This window comes from Solanum stenotomum, chromosome 5 (genome assembly GCF_019186545.1).
Source record: "Solanum stenotomum isolate F172 chromosome 5, ASM1918654v1, whole genome shotgun sequence".
NCBI classification, from domain to species: domain Eukaryota; kingdom Viridiplantae; phylum Streptophyta; class Magnoliopsida; order Solanales; family Solanaceae; genus Solanum; species Solanum stenotomum.
Genome location: NC_064286.1, coordinates 55,643,417 through 55,664,895, shown reverse-complemented (window position 1 = coordinate 55,664,895; position 21,479 = coordinate 55,643,417). Strand labels below are relative to the sequence as shown.

General features: G+C 32.6%; 1 protein-coding gene across 2 annotated transcripts in view; it reads left to right on the top strand.

The window, feature by feature from the left end:
- Window positions 1-19,937, top strand: part of LOC125865125 (uncharacterized) — a 21,185-nt gene extending 1,248 nt beyond the window's left edge. Inside the window, exons 2-6 of one of the 2 annotated variants that reach the window (XM_049545298.1) lie at window positions 11,763-11,984; window positions 16,638-17,571; window positions 17,967-18,062; window positions 18,839-18,975; window positions 19,568-19,937. In XM_049545298.1, coding sequence (XP_049401255.1) covers window positions 11,770-11,984; window positions 16,638-17,571; window positions 17,967-18,062; window positions 18,839-18,975; window positions 19,568-19,745 — 1,560 coding nt within the window. In that variant the 5' untranslated portion in view covers window positions 11,763-11,769 and the 3' untranslated portion in view covers window positions 19,746-19,937. Of the gene's footprint in view, window positions 1-11,675; window positions 11,985-16,637; window positions 17,572-17,966; window positions 18,063-18,838; window positions 18,976-19,567 lie in introns of those variants that run through there. The other variant, XM_049545296.1, reaches the window with a different exon arrangement.
- The last annotated feature ends 1,542 nt before the right edge of the window (window positions 19,938-21,479 follow it).

The window sequence follows — 21,479 nt, the reverse complement described above, 5'->3', positions numbered from 1 at the left end:
CTTTTTTTAGTATATAATATATATATATATATATATATATATATATATATATATATATTATTATTATTATTTTTTCCTTATTCTTTTCTTTCTTGTTCATAGAAATCTCTTCCTTCTTTGTGAACACATTTGTCCATCTCTCGTCATGTTTACGTCGTTGCTGCCACTGCTATCTTCACCGGATGTACCATAGAATTTTTGTATTCCTCCTCTTGATTCTAATTTGTGTATGGAATTAGGAATTTTTGTATTCATCTTTATCGATATTATTGGAGTTGTTAATCATCCTTGTACATGGTCAACCCACAAAGTTAATTCGGTTGGCAAATTCTTATTTTGGTTCTTCGGAACTCCAAATTTGTAATTTTTATACAAACCAACGAAGAATTTTGAATTTTCAATGAAACCCACATTCAACTTTCCTCCATGGTTATGTATTCATTAACTCCAATTTGAGAAATTTGACATATGCATTCATAGAAATATTCTTAATACCAATCAAGTAGTGGACGAAATGACAAATGGGAATCAAAATCATTGCAGACCTTCTCCTTTTCAAGATTGTAGTGATTGGTAAACCTTTGGTGTTTATAGTAATGGAGAAAATGGTGAAAATATTTTTGGGTTTGGAGAGATGGTGAAAAAATAGAAGAAAATAGTAAAGAATAATGAAAAAATTGAAGAAAAACTTTTTTTTAATGGAATTTCCACGTGTCAAATGCGTGAATTTCACCCATCAACATAAATGTGGTTGTGGCTTTTTAGGGGTACAATAATTTCGATTTTAAACAGTTCAGGGGGTGATAGGACCCTCGTAAAGTTTAAGTGTGTAGTTGGAAATCCGGTAATAGATTATGGAGGGATTTGGCCATTTTCTCTAATTTAACATGATAGTAAAACAAGCAAACGTTACATATCTAGATCAAACAATTCTCACGCGTGCATACTTAATTAAGTCGTAAAAGAAAAGTGAAGTAAAGGGAAGTACTGAAACATAATTAATTAGGTGAACAATATGTGTGTCTTACCTATCTTTTGGTTAAACTTTTTGATATTGTGGTTACGCAAATTACTACTTAACAACTTATTTGGAGGGTTTTAATTATTTACTTTAGTTTTATTATATCTATTTTAAAATTCACTGTGTTAATTATTTAATTATAAAAAGGATCATTTTTTATGTAACAATTAATTCAGCATGTGATTACCTTTCCCCCCTTCATCTTGCTTACTTATTATTTAATTATTATTTTTTATCATTTAACTATCCTAACTTTTTTTAATAATAATTTTATCATGTACTTCTTTTTGTAATATTATAAATTTATTCTTTATATCACTGTGTGACACTATCCATCAATAGGAAATAATATAATTCATCAAAACAATACAATAATATAGAAGCATTAATACAACATAATACATTTTATAAATTAATACTCCACTATAGAAATTAGTGGTCATATTGTTCTACTTTTCTCTTTTTCTTTCCTTTTTTACCCTTACCGCAAGATACAATTAAAGTAATATACATATACAATTATGTACTTTAATTTGCATGATAGAAAGTATGAACTTCTCATAATTAGCACGTAAAAGAAGTTCCAAGAATTATGACATTAGATCATTGATACTTTCTTTAAAAACAAAACGAAAAAAAAGTTTCATTGACATACTTTAAAGGTGGCACCTAGGATTTATTGCTAGGTAGTATATAATTACTTTAGCTCCAATATTGGAAGCTAGTGAGAGAAGCAGTGGCTGAGCCAGAATGTTCGCTAAGGGGGTTCGAAGTATAAAGTAATAAATACGTGAGATGGGAAAGAAAAATATTAATCTTAACTCGCTAAATTTAACTTGTCTTGTTATGTCGCGTTTAGATTCTTCTTACTTTTTACCCTGCCCCATCGAGTTTTTTTTTTTCAAATTCTTGTGTTTTTTTTTAAAAAAGTTTTGTCATGTTTTATTTTATTTTGATTTTTTTAATTAAAAAAATTCTGAATTAGTGCTCTTTCAATCATATGTTACTATAAAAATCACCAAGATTTTGTAAAGGGGTAAAAATTGACATATTTAGAAAATAAATAAATGACATCACCTTTTTTTAAGTTCAATTAATTCAATTTACTAGGTTAGTCATTTGTAAAAAAACATATGATCAATAAATCAAATAAGATTAGTTTAATTTTCATCTCCTTAGAATAAAATTGAGAAAAAATACAATGAAATTAAAGAAAGAAAATTAAATTAAATGGATTTTGTTTGAAAAACTATTCACAATTTTAATATTTCTTCGTTCGGTTAAATTTAATTTACTTTATTTTATATAAATATTTTTTCTAACTCAATTTAAAATTTAATAAAAATTTATTGTTTCTTCAACTTAGTACACATAAAGAGAACTATGTAGAAACAAAATGAAAAATATAAATAAGAAGAATCAAAAGAAAAATTTACAAAGAATGTGACTAATAAATTTAAGGCAGAATGGTCTGGTGGACCCTTGTACTTGTATAGGATTGTATTGTGGACCCTTTACTTATCCCTTTGTCATTTGGACCCTTGAACCCATCCAAACCCAACATTTAAACACTTTATTGATTGTGGTATGGTGCGTGTTGCACAAACACGTATACGTTGGCCAAAAAGAAAAAAAAATTAATCCACGTATGATATTATATTCCACGTGGCAAATGACTCACGTTAAACTAAAAATAGTCCAACCCCGACGAAATTTTCCAAACCTTCCCGACTTTTCCACTTCTCCTCTCCGCGATTTCTCCACTAACAGCACGTTCGTCTGTGATTTTTTCAAACCTTTGCTCAGTTGAAGCTCAGTTCCACTCCGATTTTCGTTGTAAGTTCTTGCCTTTTGCGTTAGTTCTGATTTTTTTCATTTTCTCGTGTGTATCTGTTTGATTTAGGTTTAATTGTCATTCGATTTTCTGAAATTTTTTGAGGATTTTACTTTGGTTTGGGTATAACGTTCGTGTAATATGCTTTCTTAGTTGATGTACGACTTCGAGTGACGTCAATGGCATATTTCGTGAATTCAAGTAGATTCTAGGGTTTATTCATAAAATTCCAATTTCGACTAAAATTAATATTTTATTTTTGGTCAATTGTCTTGTGTATTGATAGTGTTAGTGGTCCACTATTACAGTAATTCATTATTTCCTTAAAAAAATTAGGGCATTTTGTGTTACAGTCATAGTCATGGTAAGTTTATGGTTTAACTGTAGTTATTTTTTTTTACTTTACAGGCATCGTAAGATAATGGCTTTAACTATAGTGACACTTCAATTTCACTATGGGGGATGTTTTGTATCTTATCCTATTTTAAGGTATGCCAATGGAATTACTAGTGTTGAAAAGATTAATATAGATGTAGATGAGTTGCATATTATGTTGTTTCATAAAATAGCACTGGAATTGGGTGTTGAAAATGTTGAGACATTTGGATGTAGAGTCAACAAGAAATGTACTTTTTACATGTTAAATATTGATTATGATGTTTTAAACTTTCTTAATAGTTTGAAGGGTGCTGATTTTGTTGATGTATATGTTGTACATCCCATTAGTATACCTTTAGTTGTTGAGAAGATACTTGTATTGCCTAGCACTAATGTTGATGTGTCCTCATCTCCACAACAAGATAATGCTAATGTGTCCTCCTCCCCACACAAAAATAGGGCTGATATGTCATCCTCCCCACAAATAGCTAGGGCTGATGTGTGTTCATCTCAACTATTTGATGAAAATGGAAATAGGGATTTAAACCAAAATCAGTCCCATTTAGTTAAAGAGCAATCCCCTTTAGTTGAAGAACAAGCCCCTTCCCTTAGAGTTGAAGAACATTCTGATTCTGAGTCACTCTATGATGTTGATGAAAATATTGATGATTTGAGTGATTTGGATGATGAGTTGCTTCACGCTAGGTAGTCTAATATTCAAGAACAAGTTAAAGAGAAGACTGATAGAGTAAATCTAGATGAGATACCATCTGGTCCTATAGGTATAAATGTTGGTTTTGAAGACATTTATAAGGAGATGAGGGGGAGATTTAAAGGCAATTTGGGTGGTGATGACCCTTATTTTGATAGTTCAGATCCTGGTAATGACATAGTGAAGATGAAGGGGATCCTGTTGAGAATGATGAAGTGGTAGATCCAACACCTAGGAAGGAAAGTACAAAGATCTACTTTGATCCAACTGCTAGAAAGGTTTTACTTCAACTGTATATGGTATTTTTGAATCACATTGAGTTCAGGGAGGCACTGCAAACTTACTTTATTCAGAAGGGTGTTAATGTTAAGTTAAAACCTAATGAGAAGGAGAGGATAAGGGCAAAGTGTAATAAAAGAGTTGCCCTTGGATATTCTTGAAAGTATTGATGGTAATATTGGAAACTTTAGTGTTAAAACATATTTTCCTGTCCATAAGTGTTTTAAAAGAACAAGAAACAAACTGTGTACCCCCATTTAGATTAGTAAACATTACAAGGAGAGGATTATGAGTGATCCAACCTTCAAACTACATCAGATTCAGTCTTTAATACAAAAGCAGTATTGTTTGTATGTTCGTAAGACAAGCTGTAGAAAGGCAAAACTGAGAGTTATGAATAAACATATGGGAGATTTCAGAGAGGAGTTTGCTAGGTTGTATGATTATGCTGAGCAATTAAAGACTACAAATCCTGAAACTACTGTATCTATTGGGACATCCAAGAACACAATTCCATGAAAAGAGGTGTTTATGAGCATCTATATTTGTCTTGGTTCCTTAAAAAGTGGATGGAAAGAAGGGTGTAGAAGGATTATTGGTTTAGATGGTGCATTTCTTAAAAGTATATGTAAAGGTGAATTGTTATCTTGCATTTCCAAATATGGAAATAATCAGATGTACCCTATAACATGGGCAGTAGTTGATAAAGAAATCAAGGACACATGGTCTTGGTTTCTCAAGTGTATCAAATATGATTTGGAGCCTACGGAAGGTGAAGGACTAACGATGATGTCTGATATGCAGAAGGTATTACTATATTATTTGTTAAATTTATTTTTCATTTTTGGAGTAATTGATATTTAACATTGTTGTATGTCAAATGTTATTTAGGGTCTTCATCTTGCACTTATTAATGTATTGCCAAATGCTGAAATTAGATGGTGTGCTAGGCATATATGGGCAAACTGGAAGAAAGACTGGAGGGGTGAAGAAATGAGAAGAAAATTCGGCAGGTTGCCAGGGCATCATTTGAGGTACTTTTACAGTCCAAACTTGATGACTTGAGTGAGTTAATAGTAGGCATTGTAGAAGCTTTGTTAAAGTATAACAAAGAAGCATGGTGTAAGACATATTTTAAAGAGCATAGCAAGTGTGATATGGTTTTAAACAATATGTGTGAAACTTTCAACGGTTGGATTTTAGGTGCTAGGTTCAAATCAATAATCACTATGCTAGAGGAAATAAGAGTCAAAGTTATGGAAAGAATGAATCAAATGAGAGAATTTTTAGAAAAATAGATTACTGATGTATCACCAATGGCTATGAATACTCTTAGAAAAAATGCTGAAATTGCAGATAATTGTGAGGTAAAGTTTAATGGTGATTTTGGCTTTGAGATCTATGATCCACAATATAAACATGTTGTTGACCTAAAAAAGAAAGTGTGTAGTTGTAGGTCATGACAATTAAAGGGAATTCCTTGTGGCCATGCACTTACATCAATTCATTATAAGGATTGGGTTGTTGATACATTTATTGATCACTGGTATAAGAAGGAAACATACCTAAAAACATATAATAGGTTCATTTAACTTATGACAAACATGAAGATGTGGCCAAAAAGTGATAGACCAGCCATTGAACCACCTGAAATTATAGCCATGCCAGGAAGACCAGGAAAAAAAGGAGAAAAGATAGTGATAAGCCAGGTAAGAAGAAGTTTGGAAAGGCTACAAGAAAGGGAAGAAAAATGAAATGTTCTGTGTGCAAGACTTTTGGACATAACAAGAAAGGATGTCTAACGCTGGTAAGTTGTGCTTTAATGTCTCTTTGTTATTGAATTTTACGCTTGTTATACTTTTGACTTTAATATATGTTTGTAGAAAAATGTTGTTGCTGGAACAAGTGCTGCAACTGCTGAAAGCCAGTCAAGTGTAAATGCAGGTCCAAGTGCACGTTGCACTCCAAGTGTAGGTCCAAGTGCAGGTCTAATTAGTGCCAGAAGGCCTATAAATGCTTCATCAAGTGGTGTGAGGCTTGCAACTGCTTTGGCATCTGGTGGAAGGCCTACCAATGCTACATCAAGTGATGTGAGACAATTAAGTACTCAACACTCAACTTCTAGTGCAACTGGCCAAAAAAGAAAGACTAGTACAACTTTGAGAGGTGGTGCAACTTTTGCATATAAGAAACCAAGACCAAAAAAAGCAAAGACAGTTGGTTATAGTCTCTTATTTGGATCAGGTGGCAGTGTAACTAAGAGGGTATATATGTTATCATTTAAACCCATTAAATTGCTTTAATTGATATTAGTTCATCTTTGAGTTAAGATTTTTGTTGTTCTCTCAGTCTGGAAATATTGATAGGGTATTACATAGTGCTACATTGTAAAGTTCAACTCCAATCAATATTGATCTTGGTTACAAACCTAATGGACTAAGGTGGAAGGAAAGAGCTGCAATTACTCAAAGGCAACTACGGGAGGAGAGTTACAGAAGCACTCAAGCACACCAAGCACTCAAGGCACTCATTAGATTTCACTTGGATTAGCGTAATGGCTTGATCCCAACTAACTTTAATTTGATTAATGACTTGATCCCAACTGTTTTGGTTCTGCTATTAGGAAGACTTTGTTTTTTTATATGAGTGGCGCCTATATGAATTTGTGTTAAGTTGTTATTGGGAAGACTTCGTTTTCTGTATGAATTTGTGTTTGAATGAAGTTGCTATTCAGATTTCTGAAGCAAATGCAGTCCATTTCATTATCAATTAACACCTAGTACAAATCAATATATCTTAAAAATAACGGCTAGAAACCAAATAACAACAATCACAATAATAGTGATATCAATACTAGTGTGTGATCCTTGTCTTCCTTGCCTTCTTTGCCTTCCTTGTCTTCTATGTCTTGCTTGTCTTCCTTGCCCTGAACTCGTTGATGGATTCTTAATGTTGTATTGTTCTTGGCATGTTGAATTATTTGCATCAGCCCATCGAAAGAAATCACACCCATTACCGGATGAATATTTTTGGCAACCCCAAAAATTCTTCCAGGATTAGTTGGTGTTCTTGATGTCTTTAGTTCAGCATATATTACACAGTAGCAACATCGAATCGTCATCGTGAAGACCAACAAAATCAAACCAACAAAAATACAATAGAATCACATACAAAAAAAAACAGATGAGTAGATCGAAGGAAAAAATAAAGACTCCAAAAATAAAAGAGAAAAAATTTGAAGAGACAAAATCAAGAAAAAGAGGAGGAAAAAGCTCAAATTGTCCAACAATGGTGTTGAGTGAAAACAAAGAAGAAGAGATGGCCTTAAAGGTCAAAATCTGACCGTTAGTGCCTTTTTAAGGCTTCTCACGCTCTTACTTTGTGTGTATCACACGCTCCATGTGGAGTCTTTCCACATAGGATGCCACATCAAAAAAAGTGTTTAAAATGTTGGGTTTGGATGGGTTCAGGGGTGGGGTCCAGATGACAAAATGGTAAGTAAAATGGTTCACAATACAAACAGATACAAGTACAAAGGTCCACCAGACCATTTAGCCTAAATTTAAACAAAGACAGATTGAAAAAAAAAAGAAATAGGACAAAAAGAAAACAATGAAAAATAAAAAGGATAAAGCTTCACATTGAATCAATGAGGCCTTTTCATTTGTTTGGGAATCTGGGCCCAAAACTTCTCAGCCCTTTTAAAGCATAAAAAAAAGATAACCAATGAGGCCTTTTCATTTGTTTGGGAATCTGGTCCCAAAAATTCTCAGCCTTATTAAAGCATAAAAAAAAGATGAAAAACACTATTGCGCGTGATGAGATTCAAACTCAGCAACTTGAGCCCCTTGACCATTCCGCTATCATTCTTTTTAGTGTTGAGGGGGTTCATTTTAATTAATATACCCATCAAACCAAAATTTGACCTTACATATACAGTATAATTTTTCCGCGAGGGGGTTCGGGTGACCCCCTCGATTCCACGTAGCTCCGCCCCTGGAGAAAAGGGTGTGTATATATATATATATATAATTTCATGGTGAAAAAATGTCAATATAGATTAGAGAAATAATATGGTAAAATGACGAGTTTTCCCCAAGTGGAAAAGTAGAGGGGTAAAGGCTCCATCAATAAGGCAACAAACAAGAAAGACACAATATATAAATATGTCTTTTAATTTGATTTCAGCTAACATCTACGCCCTCCAATTTTGGATATGCACAAGTAGACACTTAAATTTGTATAAAATTGAACAAGTAGACATACACATTCCACGTGGCATAATACACACGACACTATATAGGACACAAAATCGTCTTGTAGGAAGTCACGTAGGATGAATGTGTTTATTTATTCATTTTTAGACTAGTTTAAGTATTTATTTGTGCACGCTCAAAATTGTAGGACATAGATGTCAGATGAAACTAAATTAAAGTGCATATTTGTGTATGATGCCAACAAAAAAGGTGTCAAATTATTGGGATAATTTTAGTTCATTGTCTTAGAGTGATCTACTTTATAAAATAACCAACAAATATATAGACTTTATATATTTAAAATGTAATATACTTAATCCGTATATAAATTTTATATATTTCGATCCTATTAGTAAATACGTTTGATCCAATTATATGAATTGATATGTTTCCCGAATAAAAGATTTTTTTGGTCAGAAAGATTTATTTCTACCAAGAAAGTTTATTGCATAACTTGATTAGTATAAAGTAGATGGATTGGTACCTAAATAATTACTAAATGAAGATAAAACTAGGAAAAGGTCCAACACATCTACCACATTGTTTTGTTCTCTAAACGTAAACGTGTATTGTTTTAAGTTAAAGGAGTAGTTTCTCTCTTTTTTTTATAATTCGATATTCATTATTCACATTCCATTCTCCATTAATTCTAACTTGCATCACGTGGGATTCATTAATATGCATAGTCAAATTTAAAATTTCTAATCTCTATAGGGCAGAGGGGGGGGGGGGGGGGGGGGATTTTGAAATCAAGAAAATCACAAAATAGAATATAAATTATTTTCTGAGTTATTCTTTCTCCTACTTTTTATTCCCCCTTACTTTAATGTTATAAATCAAATCATAGCTTAAACTAGCCAAAGAGTCTAGCTACGTAGCAAAAGTGGAGTAAACATTTATTTATGAAACTCTTTAGTTGGAAAAATTTTACAATGGTAGAGGCACAACCAACAATAGTTGGATGACCCTCTATTAATTAGTTGACACTTGGATAATGGGTCCACTTCTTTACCTTTTTACCGTTTCTCTCCTATTTACCTTTCTTTTCTTTCATTTTCTTATTTTCCTACTCCTAATAAATATTTTTTACTTCATTTTTTAAGATGTTGATATATTGAATAAAAAAATTAATAAACATTTTTTTTAATCACAATTACCAAAAATGTTTTTAGGACTGAGTATTTAAAATACTCATATCATTCAATATTTTTAATAATATCAAATTAACTAAAAAATATTTAGTATTTTCTCAATTACTAGCATCTAAAAAAACAAATTAATTCAAATTTAGTTTTCCATAAATTTTTTTAATTCTGTTTTAGTTCATATATTTATAGTCATTGTTATTTTAATTCTGTTTTTAGTTCATATATTTATAGTCATTCTCTTAACAGAGAGTATCCGTTATTTTTCTTAATTTATATAATTTTTTAAAATACTTAATAGAAAAACGTTGGGAAATATATATTATAACTGAATGTGCGTAAAGACACGGAAAATGAATTCTAATAATATTAAGGATGAATGATATTATTATAATTATAATTATAATATAATGATTAGTTAGTTTAAAATTATATGGAACCGATTGATTCTTGAAAATAAATTAAACATTGTAAGTTTTAATTCAGAAGACTTAAATTTTGTTTTGTGACCCGCCTCACCTGTATAAATTTTTTAAAAACGTTTATGAGTCTGTCACTCCCTGTCCTGTTCTATCCCGTTGTCATTCTTATATTTAAATATAGTTATGGTGAAAGAAAAAGTATGTGTAATTTCAAAATAAGATCAAAAATCAAAACAAAAATAATCTTATCAAATCAATATATATGCTAAAGTAAATTAGTTTGTATTTTGAGTTAATTTGATTCTATTAAATATATTGAAAAATAAGTTTATTTTTAATGTTAACAATTTTATAAATGTTTAAGTTATTTTAACAGAAAATGTATTTATTGATTTTTTTTTTATCAAATGTATTAATTATTTAATAATGTTTTGAGAATAAGATATTAATTAGGAGTTAAAAATGAAAGAAAAGAGAGGTGAGTAGGAAAGAGATGGTAAAAAGGTAAAGAAGTGGACCAATTATCCAAGTGTCAACTAAATAATGGAGGATTACCCAACTATTGTTGGTTGTGCCTCTACCATTGTAAAAATTTTCCTTTAGTTGGATTGTGACGATCACATTTTTAGAAATTTGATGTTATACCTTTTTTATGATTTTAATTGTCTTGAACTTTATTATAAGTAATATATTGTTGGAATCTTTTTTCTTAGGTGAATCGACGAGTCTTTGACAAATTTGAATGGTTCATATTTGTATTTATTATTATTAAAAAATTCACTTAATAAGTGTAAATATCTAAATCATAATAAATTAAGTGTCTTTTTTTTCTTCAAAAAAGATCAAAATTCTTAAACATAATCTTATTTTTATCTTTGGTTCTTAAAATCTTAATTATTATTTTGGTTTCGTTCAATGTGACGTAATTGTGTGATAATATGCGATTCTTTAAGGAATAGAACCATATCAATCGATTTACTCTGTCTTTCTTAAATTTGTTAAATTAATAAATTGAGTTATATTTAATCAGACTTTAGATTAATCAGAAAATATAATTAATGGATAAGTGATTACCCAAGTTAGATTTAGATTAAAATCGATGGATAAATTTATTTTTTCATTCATATTATTTTGAAGAGCACATAGCCAAGTCTTTCTCTACCCAAATTACAAAACAAAATTGTGAATTAATGCAAGTCTTTTGGATCAAATCATTTCTATAAGTTAATTCCAAAATTTTCAATAATTTATGGATTCATTAACTTTTTAGATTTATCTAAAAATGATAAATCCCAGAAAATTGCTCTAACAACATTCATGCTCTTTTGTATCTACCGTATTAACAAGTAGTAATTTTTTATTTTTTTTAAATATAATTTTTCACACAATATAGAATAAATACTAGCATGGGTCGAGCCCGTCGCATTGAACGAGTTTATCTTGTGTGGATTACTTTTCTTATGTATTTTATAAGCTATGGTATAAAAATAGACGTTTTAGCATGTACGCATCCAAAGGGTTTGCGGCTAAAGTTCCCTCATCATAGAAAACTACAAATACTAATAGCAAATGTTCTCTTAGAAACGACGCCGTAAATGAGAGTTAAATGACTCTAGTAGGTTCCATGTCTGTTTTGGTTTCTCTGCTTCTACTTAACTCTACTATCACCGGACCAACGACCTTTTGCTCCTCCGTACACGGCGAATCACGGCGAGGTTACCGATGAAACGCGTTACTTCCGACGTACTACTTCTAATTTTCTTTACTTTCAACTTTTTCAGAAACGTGTCAGCTTCAATTCACGAGTACAAAGATGAGCAATTTATTCCAAAGTCCAATGCTTTCTTCTTCCATGGAGGAACTGAGGGTCTCTATGCTTCGAAATCGTCATCAAATGTTTCCCCAGATAAACCCCTTGAAGGAAAAACGTTTATCAGGTACCTCACGCGCGCTATCTCATACACACGCGCCTTCAGTTTTACAAATTGCTTTAGTACGATTTTAGTGAAATTAGTGATTGATGGATCAAGCTTTATGCTTTTACCTAATATTTACCATCTTGTTAGAGTCTGCATGCAGATGCAGTATGTTTTAGTATTATTAGAGATTAAATGAAGGTAGTTGTTTGATTACTGTGACCCGTCCTGTGTGGTGCTCAGTGCTCACATTGGCAGTCCTAATCCTGCACAAGCGGATGAAGGAGGAGGGTTGTGGTACGTTGATGATCTCATGATCACCGTAAAACTAGTATATCTATGTTGAATACTGATTATATTGGTAGTGAGAATTCATATGGATGATTGAGGGGTGTCAAATGGACAGATTGAGCTGAGTTTGGCTGGATGTAAATGGGTTAAGTTAAGCAATGACCTTCCCAAAAGTTACTTGGGTTGAATCAGGTCGTCTTGTTCTTACTAAGTTTTAATTTATTTGCTTGTTTGTGTTTAATAATTTATTTGGATCTTCTCTTTGTATTAAATTTTTTTTTTCAAATTATGGTAAAACTAAAAATGCTAGTATAGTCATGTTGATTCTTATGCTGCAACAGAGACAGATATTCTTTAGACTGTGCCAATAATTTTATGTAAGTTTTGGACCAAGTATGACCTGATTGTGTGTTTTTTTTTTTTTGGATAAGAAGTGCTACCTGATTATGTACCGAGATATAGTAGAGAGTAACTTTCTTATTGATGTAATCAGAATCATCAATGACATCTAATCAGCAACTTGATAAACAATCTGGTAGAAGCAGCAATAGCTGTGCAGAAATCTATTGTGGTTCAAATTAGCCCCCTCTCTTGAATGTTGTGCAGATGCTGACATAGCATTGCTTGGTTTTTGGCCATAGATTTTGGTTCCAAGATTGTCAATCAAACTGACCCATTGTTCCAACTTCAAACCCGAAACATAGAATTTGAAGTTTGAAAAACAAGTTTTAGGAGTTCCAAGTTTTGACTCACATAACTTCAACTCTGTTTTCATGTCCAAACACAACTTCAACTTCCAAATATCCTTTTTCCACTTCAATTTCAAATACTACTTTTTTAAATCTCAACCAAATAATGTTCAAACGCCTATTCAGTGTTTGACAGTTGATAGTTTTATCACTTGCAAGGACACCTGTTCCACCCTTTCACATAAGTAGAAGTGCACTTGCTGAAGCTTCAAGTGTTTACCCCATGAATATACTTCATAGAGACAATCATTCAGAAAAATGTCCATCTTATTGACTAAAAGTTGTTCTTATTAGATCAGTTTCTAAACAATCTTTGGTGTTATTCCATTCAGGAGAGGATTGTGATAAAGAAGACTATGATTCTAGTGCAATATGTACGGTACAGTATGGATCCATAATAGTAATAGAGGAAACTTTCTCTTAAAATTTGACTTTGTGAAAATGAAATTTGTAAATTAAGTAGCATTTTGTATATTGTTCTCTTGATTCAATGTATCTTTGTAACTAAATGGTTATCCAGAATAGCCATCTTGAAACACAGACAAGTAATCTAAGGACTCTCAGGTGGATTGTCTAATATGTTGATACTGAAATTGGCTGTGTGAACCTGTAATCAAGTAGAAGTGTAGGATACTCAAAACCTGATAATTGCACCTAGCTCTTTCATTTGACTCCTTAACTAGTAACATTCTGAGGCTGGAGAAAGTATCACGGATGTAATGTCAATCTGCAATATAAATGAAAAACTAGTTTTAATAATGTCAAAAAGTTCCATTAATAATTTCTCAAAAAAGGAAGTTTCATTAATAAAAAAACAGTAGGCATCGAAAAAAGTACAAGATGTGACTTGTGAGACTGTGACTCTGCTTGAGTCATACATTGTCTTGCACCATATTTGATCAACTATTAACACAACATGGCATTTTCTCCTAAAACCAAACATACAAGTGTAATAAAAAGGGTTCTTTAATTTTTATATCATTTTCAGTATTATGAAGCAATCTTCTATTATTTTCGTTCAGTTACTCAAAAAAATGCTAGGTGGTGACGTTTTCCATGTTGCCTTCCATTTGCCGGTCCTCTCCAATCTCCAACTCGTAATTGCTTCATCCACTGGCCTTGGTAGCACCCAAGGATATTAAACAATGGGAATGCAACAGCCATGGTTGTATGTCCCTGCAATGCAACAAAAGATGATTAGAATCCTCTCCTGATATAAATGAAAAACTGGATGGAAGTTGGTTTACATTTTGTGTGTCTAAAAGGAAAATAGTCTCACTGTAGGAATACACAAAGGAGCCAGAAGTTTCATATCCTTTTGTTCTGTTTTTGGCGATTGGTGAAATAGGGATTGACTTGGTTTGTTAGCAAGTGCCATTTTCCCTTTATTTTACCTCCATCTGTTTTGATTTGTGGCATAAGTTCTGTTAGCTAATGGTAAAAGCTCAAAGAAACTTCAAAATAATAGTATAATGGGGCTGAGACGAGTTGGAACTTTTGTTATTTTTCTTTTGAAGCTTGTCATAAATTACTTTGGCATTATTATCATTGCTTCTACTCTAGAGTCCTTAACAGTGAAATTAGGGTGTTTTATTTCATACTCTCAGCTTTAGGTCTCTGCTGTTAGTATGAATTCTTTGTGGATCATCACACAAGCATACATCAACAAGTATCCGTTGCTTGACTATGCATGTGCTTGATATAAACAGTTGGCTGGTTTGCTGCTTTAGCAGTATTTAATGTAGGGAAAAGGGTTAAAAATGCCCTTAACGTATCTCAAATGGTTCAAAAATGCCCTCCTTCCATCTTCTGGTTTAAAAATGCCCACTAACATGATAAATGATGAGTCATTTAATTAGCCAAATGGCTTCATCTTATTGGTCCACCTAATTTTTAAAATCCAGCCCTACGACCCGACCCATCTATGCTACAAAACTCAAACCCACCCAAAAACCGGTTTTCATATTAACCTCCGAAGAGACGCCAACTCACGGATGAATTGGAATTTGATGTCATCGCCGGCGATGATGACGAACAACTCCAATTCTTGCTATGCCCGGAGGAATTGACTCTGGCATACGACTTTATGGATGAAGATATTAAGCCGATTCAGACATTCATTCCTGAAGAGGTTGATAGTAAAGACAAGTTCGATGTTGGAGTCACCGGAAGGACGATCATGGTTGTTGGGTCTTCTTACATTCCGAAATTGAACGCAGAAAAGCCATTAGGTGAAGACGCAAGCTTTATTTGTGCAAACAAGTAGGCGATTGGTGTTGGTGGGTGGGCGAAAAAGGGTATCGATTCAGGTGTGTATTCAAGGGAATTGATGAAAAACGCTGAATTGGCAATTCAGAAGCATAGTAGTAGTAGTATTACTACTATTAATTTGATGAAAGTTCTTAATGAAGCTTTTTCGAATACAAAGGCGAAGGGTTCTTCTACTGCTTGTATTCTGTCTCTTTCCGACGACACATTGCACGCTGTTAACGTCGGAGATAGTGGGTTTGTAGTGATCAGAGAGGGGATAATTGTGTATAAATCAAAAGTTCAGCAATCAAGGTTCAATTGGGGAATGGGAGTACATCTGATGATCCGAATGTAGCTGAGAAAATCAATGTTTCAGTGATAGCAGGGTATGTGACCATGTTGGGAATAGATGGATTGTTTGATAATGTTCATGATTTCGAGTTAGAAGCAATTGTGAATTCGGGGGTGGATTCCTGGGAATCAGATGTAGCATAGAAGAATGTTTCAATGTCAGCAAGTAACAAATTCAAGATTTAGCTACCTTATTATTTGTAGTTCTTCCTTTTCTTCTTCTTGAAATTAATCGAGAAATGGAAAAAGAAGATAAATTGAAGGAGATAGGAACTCAAGGAAGAAAGAAGAGAGTTGGGATAAATGGGAACAAAAGATCCAAAATTGATTGGGCATATCGGGTCAGATTTGAATGGGTTTCTAACTAAGTGGGTCATATATATTGAAATAGGTAAAGAAAATCCATGTCACAATTTCCATGTCACTGTGCTGTTAATAAAGGGCAATTTTAAACCTTAAAAAAACGTTGAGGGCATTTTTAAACCAAAAGGTGGAAGGAGGGCATTTTTGAACCATTTGAGCTACGTTAAGGGCATTTTTAACCCTTTTCCCTTTAATGTAAACTGAACTTGGCAATTTTGACTTCAAGGTTTCAAAACTATGACAATTTGTTTTGGCGGTGCTTGCTCTATCTCTTTCCTTACCCATTTTGTTAAGAAGGAAATAAAAAAATGTTGGAAAGTTACCGTATTTCTGTATTTCTGATGCACTTGATAAGTATGAAACTTGTTAAAAAGCCAGATAAAAAGAAAAGTTCTGTTGGAAACTATCATCTTTTTCTTAGTTAAGTTTCCTTCACTTCTGTTCTCAAGAAACACATTTTTGTGATGACTGAGCTACACTGTTTTGTTTAAAATATTTGCTAGAAGTTTTATGATTTCTTTAACAGCCTTTTTAGATCTTGCTTCTTAGCTGGGTAGTAATTTTAGTTTGAGATTCTCATTAACTAGCATATTCGTTCTAGTTCGTTTATTTTCAATTTTCTTCCATAAACCTTGAGATTGCTAACTCACACTTGATCTCGGCACTGCAGATTTGAAGATGTTGTCTTTTTGAGGACGAGGGAGTCTGCTAATGCAAAAAATGAAATGCAGAGTCGAACTGGGTTGATTGAAACTATCATTCTTGAGGTCAGAGACAGAGAATGGATCGGAGATGCTTTTGCAAAGTCTAATGCTCTGTGTTGTACTCCAAAACTTGCTCAAGAGAAGTTCTGCACGGTCGGAGAGGTTATAATTCAGCACAACCAAGACAACCCACTTTGGCCACTACGTATTCAGACGTTTTTTGAAGGAAAGAATCAGGAGGCAAATATGCTTCCCACAACAGTTGAAATAAACAGTACTGGCATGTATTACCTTTATTACATGTTTTGTGACCCAGAACTTAAGGGAACAATAATCAGAGGCAGAACAGTATGGAAAAATCCAGATGGCTATTTACCAGGGAGAATGGTATCATTGATGACCTTCTACGGACTTGCTTCTTTAGCCTATCTTGTACTTGGTCTATTTTGGTTTCTAAGGTTTGTCCAGTTCTGGAAGGATGTCATACAGCTACATTACCAGATTACTGCTGTTATTGCCCTTGGCATGTCTGAAATGGCTCTCTGGTATTTTGAATATGCAAATCTTAATTCCACTGGAAGCAGACCTATGGTAATTACGATATGGGCAGTTACAATGACTGCTGTAAAAAAGACTTTGTCCCGTGTGCTTCTTTTAGTCGTTTCAATGGGTTATGGTGTCGTGCGGCCTACTCTTGGTGGTGTAACCTCAAAAGTGTTTCTGTTAGCCCTTATGTATTTTATTGCTACGGAGGCACTTGAACTTGTGGAGCATTTGGGCAGCATCAATGACTTCTCAAGGAAAACCAAGATATATTTGGTGCTGCCTGTTGTTTTCTTGGATGCATCGTTTATTTTGTGGATATTCTCATCATTATCCAAGACACTGGAAAAATTACAGGTAAATTTTGGAGTAAAATGATGATTCCATTGCTTATAGGATCTTAGCAAACTGTGGAAAAGTGCAAGTGCATTAGCACTCAGTTTCATTTAGATGAACCAATTTTGTGGGATCCACAAATTTCTATGTATAAATGTATCTGCAAATATGTAAATATATATTATTTTTATATTTTCTTTAAATATATGTAATTATATATTATGTGTGTGTGTGTGTTCATTCTTTCCTTATTTGATGATTTCGTCATAATGTTGATGTGCAAACATATAATTTACTTCTTGGCTAAAGAGAAGGGTAACGATAATAAATTTTAACATGAGACATATTTACCTTATTATTGTAGTTTGTGTTTTTACTCATGCAGTTATTGATCATTTTGTCACTCTCAACTGCAGATGCGGAAAAGCATGGTAAAACTTGATCTTTATAGAAAGTTTACCAATTCCCTTGCAATTTTTGTGCTGATTTCCATTGCTTGGGTTGGCTATGAGGTAATGTAGTTCAAGTTCTGAATACAAGAATGGTGTCCAAATACATGAAATGTGTCTTAGCTATGAGATCCCTCTCCTATTGATATTGGTGTTAACGGAGAAGGTATGAGTCTCTGCATTCTGCAATCGCTCGTAGGTGGAAAAAGCTTATTGATCACTTTAGTAGTATATTAGATCAGAAATGAGCACTCAATGACAAAAAATAGATCCTCTTCTAGTTAGTGATGGTAAGTTCCATGATACCCATAAGAGTAGCATCTCTTGGTGAAAATGAAGGTGGTAAAAATTTAAGGTGAAGGTATGTGACATTTGGAATTTTTGTACTTGTTGAAGATGTGGGTATGGTAAGAAAACAGAACTTGCATAGCAAGAAGGCAGGTGAGTATATTTTATATGAGGTAATCTAGATTGTAACTTGTGATGATGTTTATAGTGAGAACATATATACATGTTCTCTTACTTATTTTGGCTTCACTTAAATCTCTTTCTCGCACGCGTTGTTCATAGGTATATTTGGTAATTTAAATATTTGGATACTGTGAGATTAAGTTGATAGAATTTGGGAAGAATATACTAAGTGGTAATTGTGGGTAGACTGTAGAGAATGGAAATCGAAATACCCTTATGACACCCATTATCATTTTTCATTTTACATTTGACAAGATGAGGACGAGATGTCAGATAATTGCCAGTGGTCATGTTATTTAATGATTTTTTCCTGATATGCATGCAAGATTAATGCTGCTTTTCATCTAACTCATCTAATTCTGGTTCAGCTGTACTTCAATGCAAGTGACCCATTAAGTGAGCTATGGCGAATTTCCTGGATTATTCCAGCTTTCTGGAGTTTGCTTGCCTTTTCGTTGTTGGTAGTAGTATGTATTCTCTGGGCTCCTTCCAGTAACCCAACCAGGTACATGTTGTAAACTGGGCCCTTATTTCTTTCTATTCTATTAGCCTTTCTGTGAAATGGTTTGACAAAATCGTTTGTAGTTGGTGTTTACACTAGTCAACTTAGTTTATGTCATTATCATTGGTAACCTTTGATATGGGCTATTCACTTTTCAAGATTCTTAATGGATTTTGTACTCAACAGTATTTTCTAATTGTCATGTGTGAATGATCTTTTGTGGCATAGAATGCTCCAAGGGATGACAGGTAATAAAAGGGACATACCACGGATGATAAAATGAGCAATAGAAAGATGAAGGCAATTTAAAATGTCACTGTTTACTCTTCCAGAAAGCGCAATCTATGAATGAAAAAAAGCGTAAAGGAATAATAACTACTGTGGTCACTAGTCTTGCAATATATGTTTGTAATGAATAGGTTTATGGAGCTTCTGATTCTATTCGTCAGCCTTTCTTGCTTTTTGCCAGTGAAGAAACAATATAGCTCCTAATTTGTGTAGCAGGAATAGCCGACTCATGGTTGATTTAAGTACAGTACTGCAACTAAGTTACCGGGAATTATCTGCTAAAACTGTTTTTGCTTGCTGACTTTAGATATGCATATTCTGGTGAGACCGCAGATGATTATGATGAGGAAGCCATCTCTCTCACGACTGGAGTGAGGGTAAGTGACTCGGGGACCAAGCTCGAAAGGAAAGAAAAGAAAGCATCTGTTTCAACCGATCTTGTAACTGATCAAAGAGAAGATCTTGAGGAGGACAAGCGTGAGTAGTGTCATTCCTGCATTTCTGGAACGGTAATTGCTAGTACTTTATGTATGATGCTCTTACATCATTTGCATTACATGTACAAAGCGCTTAGAGCCTATAGGGATGTCAAACATGTTGTGACTGATATAGTTCAAACTTGTACATAATGAAATGTATCCTACGTTGAATATATTCAGGTGCCATTGACCCTTTTTTTCTTCTTTTTCCTTCATCCAAGCATTATGTTGTGGTGGGACTGACCTTAACTGACAAGTAAGTACTCCAACTTCAAGAGTGTACTTCTATAAACCTCAACTATCAACTAAACACTCCAAACTTGTACGGTAACATGACACATAAATTTTGGAGGTGTTTAGATGATCATTTTCTAAGTTCGAGTATTTGATTGATGCAGTGCAAATGTGTTGAGGTGTTTAGATATACATATTTAAAGTTGGAGTACTTATTACTTGTGAGCTGAAGTCAAGTTTGAATAGACTTAGTTAGATGTTTGTTTGTCCTTATTTGGCGAATATTGGAGTTCAACTAAATGCAAATGAAAAAGTCTCATATTGAGGGGTTAAATGCTCTCTTAGAAAAACAACTATGTACTCAAAGTGATTCAAACTCGAGATTTTTGGTTATAAATTTAGGGCCCGTTTAGTTATGCGATATGAAATCATCAAAAAAAAAATATTACTCCCTCCGTTTTTATTTATATTTACCAAATCAATTTCTACCTTATTATTTATATTCATCAAATATAAAGTAACAATGAATTTTATGTTTGTGAAAATAATAAAATGATTATAATTTTATTTACATATGAAATAAATGGTCCGTAGATACAAATGTGGGGTTGTTTTAACAAAATATTTAACTTGTGAGCTAATTTTTATATTTGAAAAATCTCAAATTATGATATGAAATTTCTAAAATCATGATTTTTGGAGAATATTATATCGCATGACCAGACGCTTATTAACATTAATAATGTAGTGATGTTTGACAAGTAGAACATCTTATGCACGTGGCTTTGGAATGATACACGTTTAAAAGTAGTTTATACTTTATCCATACAGGTGCCCACCTACCACAAATTTATTTTCATAATATCTTTTGCTAATTCTTTTTTAGACGTCTTTTAAAAATATTAATAAGATTTGTTTTATTAATTTATCTTTTTTGAGAGAAAAGATTATTTTTGAAATTTTATAAACTTGTTTAGACTTTCAAAAAATATTATTTATTGATAAAATTTTAAAAAATTAAGTAATTTGTCTTTATTTAATAAATTAATAAGTAATTTGAAATAATTATTTATAGTAAGCTGGATAACTACCTTTGCCCTCGACATTAATGAAGTAATTTTTCTAATCAACAAATTAGAAGTCTTAATCCAATGTACACTCCAATTATATATGAACTTAAATTAAAAGAAAACGAAATAATATTATCTTATATTGATAATTTATATTAACTTAACACTCATTAAGTTTAATTGATTTAAATGTAAATTAAGCTTATCAATGATTAAACAATAAAAGTGATACATTAATTTATAGATATATAGTTTCAATCTTTGAATGGGCTTGTAAGATTGTTCAATTCATATTCGAGTCTTTCAAGTTACAAACTGCTGGAGGTAGTAATTATTTCGTGAAATTAGTCGAGGTACATACAAGTTGGTTAGGACACCATCGTCATATGTTAAAGTGTTTTAAGCAAAAAAAAAAAAGACTCGCTTACTATCAAAC